This window comes from Balaenoptera borealis (assembly GCF_965194805.1).
Source record: "Balaenoptera borealis genome assembly, chromosome: 2".
Lineage (NCBI taxonomy): Eukaryota > Metazoa > Chordata > Mammalia > Artiodactyla > Balaenopteridae > Balaenoptera > Balaenoptera borealis.
In genome coordinates this window covers 12,277,877-12,294,206 of record NC_138867.1, presented here as the reverse complement: position 1 = coordinate 12,294,206, position 16,330 = coordinate 12,277,877, and the positions used below count along the sequence as shown (strand labels likewise).

General features: G+C 40.1%; 1 protein-coding gene across 10 annotated transcripts in view; it reads left to right on the top strand.

The window, feature by feature from the left end:
* The window catches only part of DNAH5 (dynein axonemal heavy chain 5), a 323,695-nt gene that overhangs the window by 267,278 nt on the left and 40,087 nt on the right, over positions 1-16,330 (top strand). For all 10 annotated transcript variants that reach the window (XM_082382596.1, XM_082382595.1, XM_082382592.1 and 7 more), the window contains 6 exons: positions 130-309; positions 3,481-3,618; positions 7,919-8,054; positions 8,646-8,962; positions 10,110-10,265; positions 11,160-11,342. In XM_082382596.1, the coding sequence (XP_082238722.1) occupies positions 130-309; positions 3,481-3,618; positions 7,919-8,054; positions 8,646-8,962; positions 10,110-10,265; positions 11,160-11,342 (1,110 nt within the window). The remainder of the gene's footprint in view (positions 1-129; positions 310-3,480; positions 3,619-7,918; positions 8,055-8,645; positions 8,963-10,109; positions 10,266-11,159; positions 11,343-16,330) is intronic.

The following is a 16,330-nucleotide window of genomic DNA, read 5'->3' as shown; positions in this document are numbered from 1 at the left end:
ATATGATATCATTCATCCATTCTTGGTTTTAACAGTTTTTTAACTGTTTCAGTGGCATTGTGAGCATAATGTGATTATGACTTCATGGAAAGAGGTATTTTGACTTTATTTTACTCCATTCTTCCATAGCAATTCCCCAAAGACACAATCAATGAAGAAGTGATAGAATTTTTGAATCCTTACTTTGAGATGGCAGACTACAACATCGAAACTGCTAAACGTGTATGTGGGAATGTAGCGGGGCTTTGTTCCTGGACCAAGGCCATGGCTTCCTTCTTTTCTATAAACAGAGAGGTGTTGCCCCTGAAGGTAAGCCTCCTCGGTGGAACTGCAGGACGTGTGCCGGCAGGGGGGTCTCTGGGTCAACTGGGCTTGTCTTTCATGCAACACAGAAGCCTCAGGTTTTATTGTACCCAAGTCCACGGGGAGAGCTAGCAATAGGCAGGCCGAGCATAGGACGTTTCTTTCTTCTCTGTAATCCATCTCCAATCGGTATTGTCTGAGCCTTAAGCATGGACTCTCTACAAGGGTACAAAGTCCATTGTGGGCTGCTGGACATTTTTTCCCCACAATGTCAACTTGAAAAAAAGAAACACAGGAAACTCTAGCATAGGATCCACCAACAATGTCCAAGATCTCCTGCCAGGGACTCCTGTGAATGAGGCAGCGTGGACACAGTCACTGGTGTCTGGTCTTGGCTGCAGGGACAACATAGTGTTTATTCCCTCTCCCTCTTTTGCCCCCAGGAAAGAAACTGCATATCATCCTTTATGTAAAGTGATTTGAGAGCATACCAGTGTTTCCCTTTGAGTAATTGCATTTCTCAGCTTCATTTGTCCACATCCCCCCAGCATTCAGTGACACTCAGTCTTTAGCAGATGGAGAGGCAAGTACCTGTCTTGAAAATGAAATACTGATGCCTCAGAGCTCATACGTTATGGCTTTGTTGATTATTTTGCTTTTCGTAAGCCTGATCTCGCTCAACCATCAACTAAAATCCACGTACACTTATAAACTACCCAAGGAACTTAATAATCACGCTAAAAATAATCAAGAATGAAAAGAACATAGGGATACAGTTGCAAGTCCCATTTTATTTTCTCATTGTTCCCATATCAGAGCCATTTATTCAGTGGTGGAGGCCCTTGGGGTCCCAGGGCAACTTAAAAGAGAAGGGATTCATTTGGCTCAGAGATTTTTAGAGCAAATAGTTGATGTCATGCTGTCGGGCACTGTGGATTTGGGGACCACTGAAGACTCCAACATAGCTCACAATCGGACATTCTGATATTGACTGAATTATAACAACCATATCCAGTGAAAAGTACAGGGCATGCTTTGCAGATTTTTCCAGTGGCTAAGCATACGTAAGTGTCTTTAAGGGAATTACAGTTGAATTCACAGTGGGGAGTTTTTATTTTGTTGTAGTTCCTTTAAATAAAATGAGCTGAAACCAGTACAAAATAGTGGATGCGCTGAACAAGGCTTACGTAAGAAGGATGATGACATCTCCTCCCTTACATTCTGTACATTTCGGGCTCCACCCAGTTCCAGGACAACAGAGGTCCTACAGTAGGAAGTGAAGGGGACACCGTCAGGAGGAGGGACCTTTTACTTGTGCCTGGAACCTATGCTTCTCTTCTGAGAAGCCTGTTCTGGGAGTGCCCCATAGGTCCTTAGGAGCATCTAGCATCTGGGAATCTTCAGTTTGTCAGATCTCTCCTAATTGCCACTGTCAGAAAAATAAACGTAGTTATGTAGATGCTACACATTCACTGCTTAGAGGGAAGTAGAAGACAAAGAAAGGACAGGTTATCATTGGGCAGCTCTGCTCAATATATTAAGAAATACAGACCAGGGGCTCTAACTTCACTTATTCCTGGAGGGGGCTTCACGTGCGAACTCCTGCTTCCCAAGTAAAGAGAGATTGAGGACACTCCTTAAACTCCTGTGGGAACCTCTTCACCACTAATTAGCGAAGGAGACGGTGAGGGACTCTTCTTTCATCTTACAATTCCTATAGACGGGTCAAGTGACTTCTAGTAGTGAGTAAACTTAAACAAATTTAATTATAAGAGTAGCAATTGAGATTCTATTCAATTTCATTCATAAGGGATTTCTCCTTGGACACTCTGTGAAAACCAGTACATGTTAGTTTACATAAACAAAACATAACAACAGTAGAGTCTTAAATATTGAACACGGATAATAACAATAATAATATCGAATGTATTATTTATCAAACTCTTGTTATATGCCAGGTCCCAGGCTTGGGTTTTTACATATGTTATTTTATGTAATACATACACACACACAAACACACACACACACACTCACAAATCCTAGGAGGTAGTTTTTCAATATCTTAATGGAGAAACTGAGGCTTGCAGAGTTCAAGTAATCTTAACAGAGTCCTGTGGCTCCTAAGGTGAGCGGCTGGATTTGAAGATTTTATACCCTTTGATTAGTAGCTTTTGAGAGCTTCATTTAAAAAAATTAGCATTATTATTATTTTTATTGGAGTATCATTGCTTTACAATGTTGTGTTAGCTTCTCCTGTACAACGAAGTGAATAAGCTATATGTATATGTATATCCCCCTCCCTCTTGAGTAAAGTCCTAGAAAATATCCAAGATCTTTGGGGCTGCAATAGTTTGACATGAGTGGGTTACTTCAGTAAGACTTAAAGGGAGAACACTGATTTCAAAATTTTTTCGAAAGGATTTTAATTCCTGCAAGCATGGACTATTTTCTACACCTCATCTTTTTCCAATATTGCTTTTGATTATGTCTTTTGAGTCTTTTTTAGTAGCTTCCTAAAAGCAAATATTATTATTTGGTCACAGCTCAAGTATCTGTTCTTTTCTGAATGGCAAGCAATATATGCAAATGACAGGAATGCCATCAAGTCCATCACCACCCATAAAACCTAGATCTTTATGTTCAGTGGTTAATCATGTTTCATCCTTTGTCTTGTTTTAACATCCTTACTAACGGTGATCAGCCCTGCTAGGCAGATGGTTCTAAATATTCAGATTTTTTTTTCTACAACTCAGTATTGAAATGTTCTGTAATTTGCCTATATACATTTAATATTACAATGTTTTGATTTAGGGATTGGCAAACTGTGGTCCACAGGCCAAATCTAACCCACCACCTGTATTTGTATGGCTCGTGAAATTTTAAATTAAGTACCTGAACAATAGTCTTGATTTTGCCTCTTGGCCCCAAAAGCCTAAACTATTTACTATCTGGCACTTTATGGAAAAAGTTTGCTGACTCTCCTCTAATGAATTTTAATTTTCTGCTCACAAACACGTCAAGTTCACATTAAGGTTTGGTCCTGACCGTGCGATTTGAGAGGGGTCTAGGGGCGGATCAAAGAACAGGTGTAACACGTGGCCGCTGAGCTGTCAGACTCCGACATGCTGCATGTTCGGTTCGCTGCCCATCCCTTCACCCTGTGTGTGTCCCGTGCAGGCCAACCTGCTGGTGCAGGAGAATCGCTACGTGTTGGCCACGCAGGATCTGCAGAAGGCCCAGGCTGAGCTGGACGACAGGCAAGCCGAGCTGGATGTGGTACAGGCCGGGTATGGACAGGCCACGACCGAAAAGCAGGTCACTGACTTCTTGCCGTAGGGCTTTGGGGCGGGTGGTGACGTCACAGGCCCTCCTGGCTGTGGTCAGCCCTTCATCCCTCTCCTGCTTTCTCTCTCCAAGGGTTTGGTTTCCAGCAGGGCTTCATTTAATTGATATACAATACAATACACATATACATACATACACACACGGCACGTACTCCCTCGCTAAGCCCTGGAGTTTGTTTCTAACGGACACCGAGGACCTTTGGTAAGAGGTCAGGATATTCAGCCAAAACAGAAGTTACTGCTGGAACACGGGAGTTCTGAGTTTCCTTATTAACGGTGAGGATAACAGCATCCTGTGCAGCATTTTTAACATATTTTTCAGATCACGTCCTCCCACTGTATCTCATTTAATATTTGAAAGTATCTTTCAAGGTAGGCAGGGTAGATATTTTTATTTTACTCTCATTTTAAAGAAAGGAACTTAGGCCCAGAGAGGACAAGCCGAGGGCTCCCGGTCATGGGCATTGGTCACAGGGCTGGATTAGACCTTGATCTTCTGATGTCTACTCGGGTCTTTCTGCTGGACCAACGTGCCTGACCACGTGGCTGTGCCCCAGTGACAATGACCACCTATAGCCTTCTCAACCTATGCATGTTTGTAGCTTTAGCACATTTCAGAATCAAAGGCTCGTATATTTCCTCTCCACTGGGCAGCAAGCTGTTTAGTTGATTTATACTCATTCCGGCTCCACTGGGGCCTCCTTCTTTCTGGTAATAGAGGCAGATTTAACATAAACCTAATGTAGCGTAAGTTTTATGGCCCCTCACTTGCACAGGCCCCATGAATGCTGGGGTTACTGGGAGTTGTAGAGAGTTCTGTGGGGAGGGGAAACCAGATTATGACTGACAAGCATTTGTGTGTAAGCATTCAGATAAAATACCTAGAGATCCCAGAGGAAAGGTACCTGAATTTCTCAATTATCAGGACTTTGTAGTGATTTCTTTCCCCAATTCTCATTACATGTTCACTTTGGTATTTTGTATTTGTAAAAATTCTTTAATGAGTTTTTTAAAGTGGTCCCCAGCTTAGATAAGCATCTGGCCTCACAAAATCTGTATCTGCCTCTGAGAAAACCTGTGCTTGATAAATAAGAGCTAGATTCTCTCTGTTCTTTCCTTGATGATTATACGGAACCCACCTCTGCCTCTTCTCAGCCCTCACTCGGCTGGATTGAGATTCCTGCTCTGTTAGTCTATTCCCTTATAGGGGTCCCAATGAGGGGATTTAGATAAACATTTCAGTTTCACTATATGCAAGATGTATGGTATTTCCTCTTAAAGATAAGTCTCCTGAAAACAAAATAAGAGCTTTTCAGAAATTTTAGAGAGGTAATTATATAGCACCTATTTGGGTTTGTTATTTATGTTCTATGAAATTTACTACCATAATATGAAGAGAAAATTAACTTTGCAATTTGGGCGTCTACTTTAGAAACTGTGAGGAAGACACATGAATTTCTACCATTTAGACACTCACTTATATCAGGAAACACTACTACATACTGTAAAAATATATTTACGGCCTCATTTTATTATGGTTCAGTTTTAACAGTTTTGCATTGGTTCGCTCAATAAGCTTTTTTGTTTTTGAATATCTACTATTTGTTAGGTAAGCAATTATAAGGACCACGTAAGAATGGCTACTATAAAGGTGTGGCTCTAACTTTAAAACTTGAATCTCAACAAATGTCAAATGTTTTTCATTAAGAAAACAAAATCTGGGCTTCCCTGGTGGCGCAGTGGTTGAGAATCTGCCTGCCAATGCAGGGGACACGGGTTCGAGCCCTGGTCTGGGAAGATCCCACATGCCGCGGAGCAACTAGGCCTATGAGCCACAACTACTGAGCCTGCGCGTCTGGAGCCTGTGCTCCGCAACAGGAGAGGCCGCGATGGTGAGAGGCCCGTGCACCGCGATGAAGAGTGGCCCCCGCTTGCCGCAGCTAGAGAAAGCCCTCGCACAGAAACGAAGACCCAACACAGCCATAAATAAATAAATAAATTAAAAAAAAAAAAAAAGAAAACAAAATTTGGCTGTGTGCCCACCTGCTCCCAACATGTTGGAGTGAACTTGACTTTCAGTCATTGTGTTGCTCCTTCTCCCTCTGTGGGGCGCCGTGAGAGTCCAGGGGCTTATAGACTACAGGGGGCAGGGGAGGGCTCTCAAGTCTACAGTTCATGGTCACGCCTGGTAACCTCACAACCAGGTCTGTGCCGTCCCTGGAGGAGTGTGTGTCCTGCCGCTCTGTGCACAGGGCAGTCGGTGCCTTTGCAGAGGGTCCACTTCCACAGGGCCTCTGGGCACCTAGTCAGACTCTGGGGCACTAGGAGAGAGAGGGCCGGGGGCACTAGCCACGGAACGCAAGCAATTCTGCACACTCCCCTAGCCAGGCTCGGAGGGAAAATCTGCTTCTCACTCCTGTGTGCTCATTTGCTCCTCTCCCATCCCCCATTTCCCCCATTTCCCAATCCCCCAAAGGAGCCTGGGTTTCCAGAAAGCAACAGCCAGGAGGGGAGGGGTTGGCCATTTTTTATTTGGCCACATGGCAGTGGGGATGGGGAACTTAGGGAGGATAACTTAATATTAAAAATATCTGTCCTATGAAAAGTTTGTTTTAAAGGTAGGCAGAAATAAATGATGTCGTATTATACTTCCAGCTGACATCTTTCTTCTTGGGGAGAAACAAACAAACAAATATGGATGGTGTCGATGTGCGGGTACACCTCTCAGCTGGGATTTTGGGTTTTCTGCATTAACTCTAGCGGGAAGGAAAACAGAGCAGACTAGAACCAACTGGAACAAATATCTGGCTTCTGAAAAACACTGTATTGTGTTATTATTACAATAGCAATTCATGTTCCTTATAGAAAATACACATAGGTAACCCTGGAGATGAAGCCTAAAAATATTTTCCTCTTTATCATTTCATATCTGCACATATGCCTGATTTACATATATTTAAAATCCATGTAAAATTGTAGCAGATAATTCAGTACATACTGCTTTATAAATTGAATTTTTAACTAATGACTGTTTTTCTTTAACTTAATGATTATTTTTCTTAATGATTATATTTTTAATGGCTTCAGAGCATTCTTGTTCACAATATACCGTAATCTATGTAAATTATCCTCTATTATTAGACATTTAGCATATATATGCCATATGTACATTATATAAATATATATAAATATTATACAAGAACTTCCAGTGACTGGTCACATAGCTAAATCTTTAGCCATATCCATTATTGTACCATAAGTATACATTTTTACAAGTAGAATTAGCAGCTGTCTTTTCAACATAGAGAAATGGAACCATTTGTTTTTTTAAAATATTTTTTAATTTTATTATTTATTTGTTTATTTATTTATTTATTTTGGCTGTGTTGGGTCTTCGTTTCTGTGCAAGGGCTTTCTCTAGTTGTGGCAAGCGGGGGCCACTCTTCATCGCGATGCACGGGCCTCTCACTACCGCGGCCTCTCGTGTTGCGGAGCACAGGCTCCAGACGCGCAGGCTCAGTAGTTGTGGCTCACGGACCTAGTTGCTCCGCGGCATGTGGGATCTTCTCAGACCAGGGCTTGAACCCGTGTCCCCTGCATCGGCAGGCAGATTCTCAACCACTGCGCCACCAGGGAAGCCCGGACCATTTGTTTTTAAGAACAAAGCCTTGAGTGGCAATAGTGTGTGGAAGTCCGGTCAAAGGTCTTTTACTGACATAAGAGCAGCAGGGAGGGACCTACTGAGTCAGTGTGGCTGGAATTCATGAATGAACTTCAAGACTCCACAACCTGAAGATTATCTAAAGTTTCACCTAAAGTAAAAGGAGATGTGGAGTTAGACAAAGCAATAATGATGCTAGAACTTTAACATGAGAAATATTCCTCATTTTTAAGTAGGGATATGTTTCTTTACATTTTGTTGTGCTATGTGATATTAGCATGTATGCTGATATTTTATTTCTAATTTTTAGATTCAAAAATCATAAATGATGCAAATCTCCATTATTTCTCAGTTTATTAACATCTGGGGAGGGTTTGCCCGTTGGCTTAGGGTCCCTCCTGAGGAATCCATCTATGTTCCACAGATAGGGCTTAAGACACAGGCTGGGCTGAGACAGACCCACAGCAATGGAATCTTACGCTTCCTGTGGAATAAGTGGCTTACATATCTCAGAAAGGAAGATAACATATGATGTTTTAAAATTATGTTTTTGAGCTCCAGGCTATATTTATCTGAACAAAGGTTTTCTTCTGGTTCTGTCTGTTTTTAGACCTTGCTTGAAGATGCAGAGAGGTGCAGACATAAAATGCAGACCGCTTCCGCGCTGATCGGGGGGCTGGCAGGAGAAAAAGACAGATGGACAGAGCAAAGCAAGGAGTTGGCTGCACAAACTAAAAGACTTGTAGGTATGTAATTCCTTTATTAATGAGATTATATGTTGACTCTAATAGGGAGTGAGCAAACTTAAGCTTTAATCAGAATACACATCAGCGCTCTTTTACTTCAAATTCCTCTGCGTGTGTGTGTGTGTGTGTGTGTGTCTGTGTGTGTGTGTGTGTGTCCAGCTATTTCAAAAGGATGAATATTGGTCTGGCATTTAGACAACGCTTATTAGATTTAAACCTCTTATTATCAGGTCATTTTTGAGTTCTCCTACGAGTGAATGGCCATATCGATCAAGGTCACTTAGAATGGAGGCTCTGTCTTCTGAGGTTTTGGTGTATTTCTTAAACTCAGAAATCATCCTCTCGTATCCAACAAGAGTCAACATAATCCGGTGCTTGACTACGAGCAGCTATTACTTGGTGGACCATGTGTACTCTTTAACAATGAACTAAACTACTGCTATTCACAAGACACAGCAACTTGTGGTTGCAATTTGGTTTCTGAAATTTAGTTTGAAAGAATGGTTGTCTTTTTTTTTTCATTTCTAACATTCTGCAGAATTACAGGGCTGATCACAGAGTATTTCAGTGATGTTTTGTTTTCCGTTTTAGGGGATGTGTTGTTGGCTACAGCTTTCCTATCTTATTCTGGTCCGTTTAACCAAGAATTTCGCAATCTGCTGTTAAATGACTGGCAGAAGGAAATGAAAGCCCGGGAAATTCCATTTGGAGACAATCTAAATCTCAATGAGATGTTGATTGATGCTCCTACCATTAGTGAATGGAACCTCCAAGGCCTGCCAAATGATGACCTGTCCATTCAGAATGGAATTATTGTCACAAAGGCATCTCGCTACCCTTTGTTAATTGATCCACAGACTCAAGGGAAGATCTGGGTTAAAAATAAAGAAAACCAAAATGAACTCCAGGTAATCTGGGTTTGAGTCTATTTATGCTACTAATCAGTTTTAGTGCCCCAGATTAACAAGTATCTGAGAATAAAGAAATATTTCATATTTAGAAATAATTTTATTATTAATATTTAGATATTAGTATTTAGAAATGATTTCTAAAAATTGCATTATTTGCATTCTTGTTGATCTCTCCAATGCCGTCTTTCAAAGGTTTCAGACTCCCTTCTGTTAGGGCCTAGGGCCCTCATTCATAAACAGAGCAGGGTGGAGCTATATCACACTAAGTGTACAGCACTTTATAAAGACACTTCATAATTATTCCATGATTATTTGTCACAAATGTGGTGGTGGTGAGGAAAAGGCAGCATTGCCATACAACCTTTACTTGCTTCTCAGTAAAAGGGAATGATGCAGTCAAATGCTCTGGAGCTTCCTTAAAAAACTAAAAATAGAGCTACTATATGATCCTGCAATCCCACTCCTGGGCATACATCTGGAGAAAACCATAATTCAAAAAGATACATGCACCCCAATGTTCATTGCAGCACTATTTACAATGGCTCAGACATGGAAGCAACCTAAATGTCCATCAGCAGAGGAATGGATAAAGAAGATGTATATTTATACAGTGAAATATTACTCAGCCATAAAAAAAGAATGAAATAATGCTATTTGCAGCAACGTGGCTGGACCTAGAGATTATCATACGAAGTGAAGTAAGCCAGACAGAGAAAGACAAGTATCATATGATATCACTTATATGTGGAATGTAAAAAAAAATGATACAAATGAAGTTATATACAAAACAGAAACAGGCCCACAGACATAGAAAACAAACTTATGGTTACCAAAGGGGAAAAGTGGGGGAGATGGATAAATTAGAAGTTTAGGATTGACATAAACCCACTACTATCTGTAAAATAATAACCAACAAGGACCTACTGTAGAGCACAGGGAACTATACGCAACATTTTGGAATAACCTATAAGAGAAAAGAATCTGAAAAAATTATGTATAACTGAATCACTTTGCTATACACCTGAAACTAACACAACATTGTAAATCAACTATACTTCAATTAAAAAAAATAAATAAGGGATTGATGGTTTGCTAAGGTGAAGAATGGAGACAGTTTAGAGCAGCATTTTGATCTTGTTTCTAGATCACATCTCTAAATCACAAGTACTTCAGAAACCACCTAGAAGACAGTCTTTCTCTTGGAAGGCCCTTGCTTATCGAAGATGTTGCGGAGGAACTAGATCCAGCCCTGGATAATGTTTTGGAGAGAAACTTCATTAAGACTGGGTCTACCTTTAAGGTAGGTTAAACCTATAGATGACAATGTGCAGAATAATTACCATGAGGCCAGGTAAATGTGACATAGGAGACAGTTTCTCAATAGGCAGCAATTCAAATTTGAGGCATTTGCTTTTCTCTTCTACACTTCCTGAGTTGGGATCAAGAGCAGTCTTTTCAGGAATATCTACTTCACTTGTATAATAAAGTCTGACTCCATTGTGTTGTTTGACTTTGGACAGTTTTCAAGCCCTGTCATGCCCCTCTCCCCTTCCATTCCCAATCTGGGCAAACTGGTAAGAAAACGTGGGTCCATTCTCCTTTGGCACTGGTGGGAAGTTCAAATCATGCAACTCTCTGCTCATGACCGTGTCTGGGAAACTTCATCCCAGCCCCATTGGGTAACCACCATAAAACCCTAGAACAGCTTCCCCTCCCTACTCTCTCAAGTGAGGTCTTTTTTGGACCTGTTTGGGAGCCTACCCTAATATTTCCAGAAAGTCTCATGTGAATAATAAACATTTTCATATCTTTTTGTTACATGAGTGACATCATCAGTCTTGACTTCTGAACCAAATTTTGGGTGCAGAATCCATCTCACTTCTGCAGTATGATCACAACAATTTTGGTGATAAATTCTATATATATTGTATGGTGTATATTGAATTAACTTCTTTCCTTCCCCCCTTCCTTCCCTCCCTCCGTCCCTCCCTTCCTTCCTCTCTTACTTCCATCCTTCTTTCCTTTCATCCTAGTGGCTTAAAGCTCTGTGAATGCCTAATGACCATTTCTTTTTTAGTATACAGATGATCTTCAGGTACATAGTTGTTAAAAGCAATACTGGATCCTATACAAAAAGCACACAGTAAGGTGTATCTCTGTTTTATTACTTTTAACTTTCTTTTTTATGAAAAAGGTGAAGGTCGGTGACAAAGAGGTAGATGTGATGGATGGCTTCAGACTCTACATTACCACCAAGCTGCCCAATCCAGCCTACACCCCTGAAATAAGTGCGCGGACCTCCATCATTGACTTCACTGTCACCATGAAAGGTCTAGAAGATCAGTTACTGGGGAGAGTCATTCTCACAGAGAAGCAGGTGAGTGAAGTATGGCCCTCCCTCTTTCTGCATCATGTTGCGAGTTTTTCATTGACAAAAATGATATGATGAAAGTTGTAATAGGATTGAGTCCCCTCCTTTAATTCCTATGTTTCTTCCATTATTAATTTCCAAGTGTCTTAAATAACTACTAACCAATTATCTACCCCATATGTTGCATCTGCATCGCATAAATCATATAGATCATCAATTGATTTTATATAGGGGACTGATGTAACTATGAGACTATCAGTCTCAATATCAGCATGATTGTTCTGGATTTATATTACTGTATTTTTCTGAAGTTTGTTCTATTATTAATTCTAGTCACCTGTTGATTTTTAGCTTTCTAGTACACATCTATTTTTTTCTTTCGTTCGATTCATTATTATACTTCTGGAATATAAAATTAAAACATTTTACTCAGATAACATGACATTGCCAATTCTTATTTGTTATCCAGGAGAGCTCTGTGTATGTTGTGAGAAGATAGAAGTTGGTGACACTAGGTTTCACTGTGCACCTTCTGAGGGCTACCGGATTCATTATGCTCTAAGCATAACTCCATATCTGTTTTCTCTCAATGAAAAATGGCCAATAATTTATAAACTTCCGTGTTCTGAGTTAGCATTTTCTCTGGGGAACATTTGAGTCTTAAGGAAAGAAATCTGGAGGATTTTAACGGGACTGCTTTGGTGAAACTGCGTGAACTCTAAAAGTTGCTATTGATTTTTTTCCTTTGTTCGATGGCAATGTGGAGTTTGGTTTACTTTATACCTCCCTTCTACACTGACCTAAAGATTTATTTAGGTTAAATCTATTGGCAAAATCTTTGAAATCTGTCCCTCCCGTTCTTTTTACCTTTTCTGTATGTCGTACCATGCTTGCTCTTCTGAGCCCTTCCTTATGTTTATCTCTTTCTCTCTCTCTCCTTCCCCTCTTCCTTTTGATATGAATCTTCTCTGTTTACTTTTTAATTTCTTGTACATAAATCATGGAGTTATACGGTTGGAAGTTGCATTAAAAGCATTTAATCCAACTTCATAAATTCACATCGTTGGTGACCTCAGTATGGCAGGAACCGATGCCAGCGTTCCTACCACAGACTGGCTATTGAAGAAGTAACATCCTTCCAAATATATACTTGTTTATTTTTGAAATCTCAGTAGAGATGGTTGAGGAAGTTTAGCGCTGCCACACCCTTATTTCAGGAAGGACAGGGGTTCTTTTTTTTTTAAGTTTTTTTTTTTTTTAAATAATAATCTTTTATTTATTTATTTATTTTTATATTTATTTTTGGCTGTGTTGGGTCTTCGTTTCTGTGCGAGGGCTTTCTCTAGTTGCGGCAAGCGGGGGCCACTCTTCATCGCGGTGCTCGGGCCTCTCACTGTCGCGGCCTCTCTTGTTGCGGAGCACAGGCTCCAGACGCGCAGGCTCAGTAGTTGTGGCTCACGGGCCTAGTTGCTCCGCGGCATGTGGGATCTTCCCAGACCAGGGCTCGAACCCGGGTCCCCTGCACTGGCAGGCAGATTCTCAACCACTGCGCCACCAGGGAAGCCCAGGACAGGGGTTCTTGATCAACAGCAAATCTGTGGAGCTGGGACATCCCCGAGAGTCTTCAGGGCAGTATCCATTGCCGTATCGTAGGCTCTGCTTTCACCTGTAGTGCTGGCTTCAGGAAGATAGGGGCTTTGATAGCACTCTGAATAATATCCTTGTCCTCGGCTTTCTTACTATTCAGCTGAGATGAATACAGTCTCCTTGGAAAGAATAATTTGGCTTCCCAGATTTTTGGTTGCCACAAAACACAACAACAACTCCGGGACTGACCTGTAATTGTTGCAGCAGAGCTCTAAGATAAAGTAAGGGGGGGCATGAAGCTCACTGGAAGATTCTGAACAGCCTTGAAAAGCCAATATGGATCCCAGGCCAGGCTTTGCCTTACTTCCTGGGAAAGTTGGGTGCCTTCAGACATTATTCTCTTACCATCCTCTCATTATCAGAACTTGTCCCAGGCTCAAAGGAAATGATTCTCACAAAAGTGTGGTCAGAGTGACATGACACTCATTCTGTTTTAATAGTCATCTTACCCTGAACCACATTAGAATACGACACGTAATCTGTAGTTTTTTTTTCTCTAAAGCGAAGTGAGCTGCGAGACTTATTTGTGATGGATCTTACATAGTCTACTTTCCGCCAGCAGCTTTTCCTTTTGCAGCATCTTTTCTGCCCACCGTGCTCCTGAATTTGCTCACTTTGCTGAATCTTTTCAGCCTGGGTGGTGGCAAGTGGGTCTGAGTTGATCTCTGGTGCTTTCAGGGCATTTTTTTTTATCATCTAGTGACTCAGTTGAAAAGAGCCTATGTCTGTGCCTATGGACACAGATATAAAACGTTAAGTCCAAACTGTTTCTTTGACTTCAGTGACAGTGAAGTCTCTCTTACTATGATCACATCTTGGGTGATGGTAAAAATATCAATATGAAATGTTATTGGGCCAAGGAGGGGACTTTTGAAAGCTAGGAAGATCCCACAGATAGGAAGTTGATGCTGGAAAGCATCTAAGAAATGCCCTAAATGTAGGGAACATTGAAACAAATGGTGAACATCTTCAGTCAGGATGAGTTATGCCTTCACTGGTCTGTTGATTCTCCTTGTGAAAGGCAGCTTGGAACAGTAACTTAGGATACAAGGGAAAGGCTACTCTTCTTTGAGTTCATAAATTCACCAGCTGTCCAGTGTTCTGGGAATACAGGCAGTGAGGAGCCTTATTATCACGCAGGATCTGGTCTCATGAATGCTCAGCTGTACAACCTGAGCAGGTTTTTTTGCTTAAGAGACAAAGGGAAACCTCCGAGCATATGAAAACAAGGAAGGCAGATTTTTAACTGACTTTATACTTTTCTGTGTGCTTCAAGGCAGCCTTTTTAAATGCATGGGCTGTTCAAGTTCACATCAAGGTCATATTCAATTGTTCACCTGATGTACCTGTGAGTATATTTAGACAGCCTGCTGTTGTCATCAGAAGGTGATGTATCCAGACCATTTTAAATAGGCAACAAACCAGTAGCCCTCCAGAAACTTTCCTTTAAAGAAACCTAGTCTCTTCGGGTCACTCTCACCTTGATCCTAGAGAATAAGACAGAATCTCAAAGAGTACTATTAGGAGAAAAATATTAATATCAATTAACAGCTTCTACTAGCCACACAATACAAAGCCTCAAGGGTCATCATTGTTCAGAATTTCGGATGAGCAAACAGGTGTGTGATTTATTTCTTTTGGAGCTGGAAGGACCTAAACTTGGTGGAACTGACATGGGAAATAACTTAATAAAGACACTAAATAGACGTTGTTATCACCATTGTTATTGGTGGTGGAGAAAAAAATAAATCTGTTTCTGAGTTCAGTTGTTTAATCTTTCATTTTAATTACCAGTGCAAGGTACAGAAGAGAAAGAATCTTTGGGAATAAAGCCTGGGTGATACGTTAAAAATGAGAACTGTGGAAGGCTTTCATCTATTTCCTTTTATTGATTCCAAAACTTTGGTTATAGTTGAAGTTTATGAACACAAAGAATTTTAATTTTCATTTGCATCGTTGTTGAGCCACTTAACTTTTGATCATGTAATTAATCAATAGTACATTTCATGAAGTTGTACTGAATCACTGATGTACTTTCTTATTCAATTCAGGGATACTTTTCACATTATCACAGTTTATATAAAATTTTTATGTTGTGGTCTTAATATATAGAATACATAGCACAAATGTGTGTGTGTGTCTGTGTGTGTGTGTGAGTGTGTGTGTGTGTGTGTGTGTGTGCTAAGAGATAATCCCTTTGGTGGGAAAAATAGACAAAATTATTTTGATTAACTTTGCCCCTTCGTATTAATTTGTAAAAGAACTATATTATGGAACTAAAGTTGTAGTTCAACAGAAATATGTTTAAATCTGTCATACAAATGAAAATATGCCTAAAACCTTATCCCAAAGTAGGTTTTCCATTTTCAAATCTCAAATGAAAAGCAAATAGCAATTGTTCTATTTTCTTTCAGAGGTATCTTTCTTTGCCCCATAACTATTGTTCTGTTCTACTGTTTGGCCACTGGTGTGCTATTTAATGAATAATTTGCTTTTGGAATTCCAAATATTACTTTAGGTTGTAGTATTTACTTTAGAGTATATTATTTCATCAGTTTCAAACTATGGGGGAAATGTACTCCTTAGCCTTATTTTAATCCTTTGGGAATATAAGCATTTCTTTAATTGACAATTTTATTTAATTAATGTTGTTAACAGTGACATTAAATTGACCATAATCAACTCAATAATGTTCAAGCTTTTACTTACTATCTTTAAAATCAGGAAAGGAATAATTTGTACCTTATTGTATGTATTACTAATAAGTGTGTTTATTTTCTTAATAATGGTTTTCATAAGCAACATGGAGGCATAATTTTAGTCTCAATCCTGTAGTTCTCAAGTGGAGATGAGATTGGAAATGTAGGTTGTAACAGGTTTTGCAAACTATGTTGAAAATTTTGGACCTTTCCAAATAGTAAAGGGAGAGCCCTCAATGACAAGGAGCAGAAAAGGGGGTGATGGCAGAGCAGAAGATCAGCGGGGGGACCAGTCATGGTTAGTGTGGTCCCCCGAGCAATAATTAAAGCCTAGATTAGGGCAATTGCTATGTAATTGGGAAAAAATGGAGGAAGGCTTATGCAGGAAGGCTCAGTAAGACTTGGTGCAGATTTGGGATTTGATAGCCCATGCTCTCATCTCCAGCAGACATGAAAGCATGCATCCTTAGCATTGTAAGTGCAAGATTAGAAAGTTCTCCTTTAAAAAAAATCCCTTTCAGCTCCTTTATTATGCTTTTACAATGATACGTGAAATTCTAAAGTGTGATTTATTTTATACCAACTTATAATTTTACTTTTCAAACTACTCATTTCCAAATAAATATTACAATGCATCTGAAAAATCCA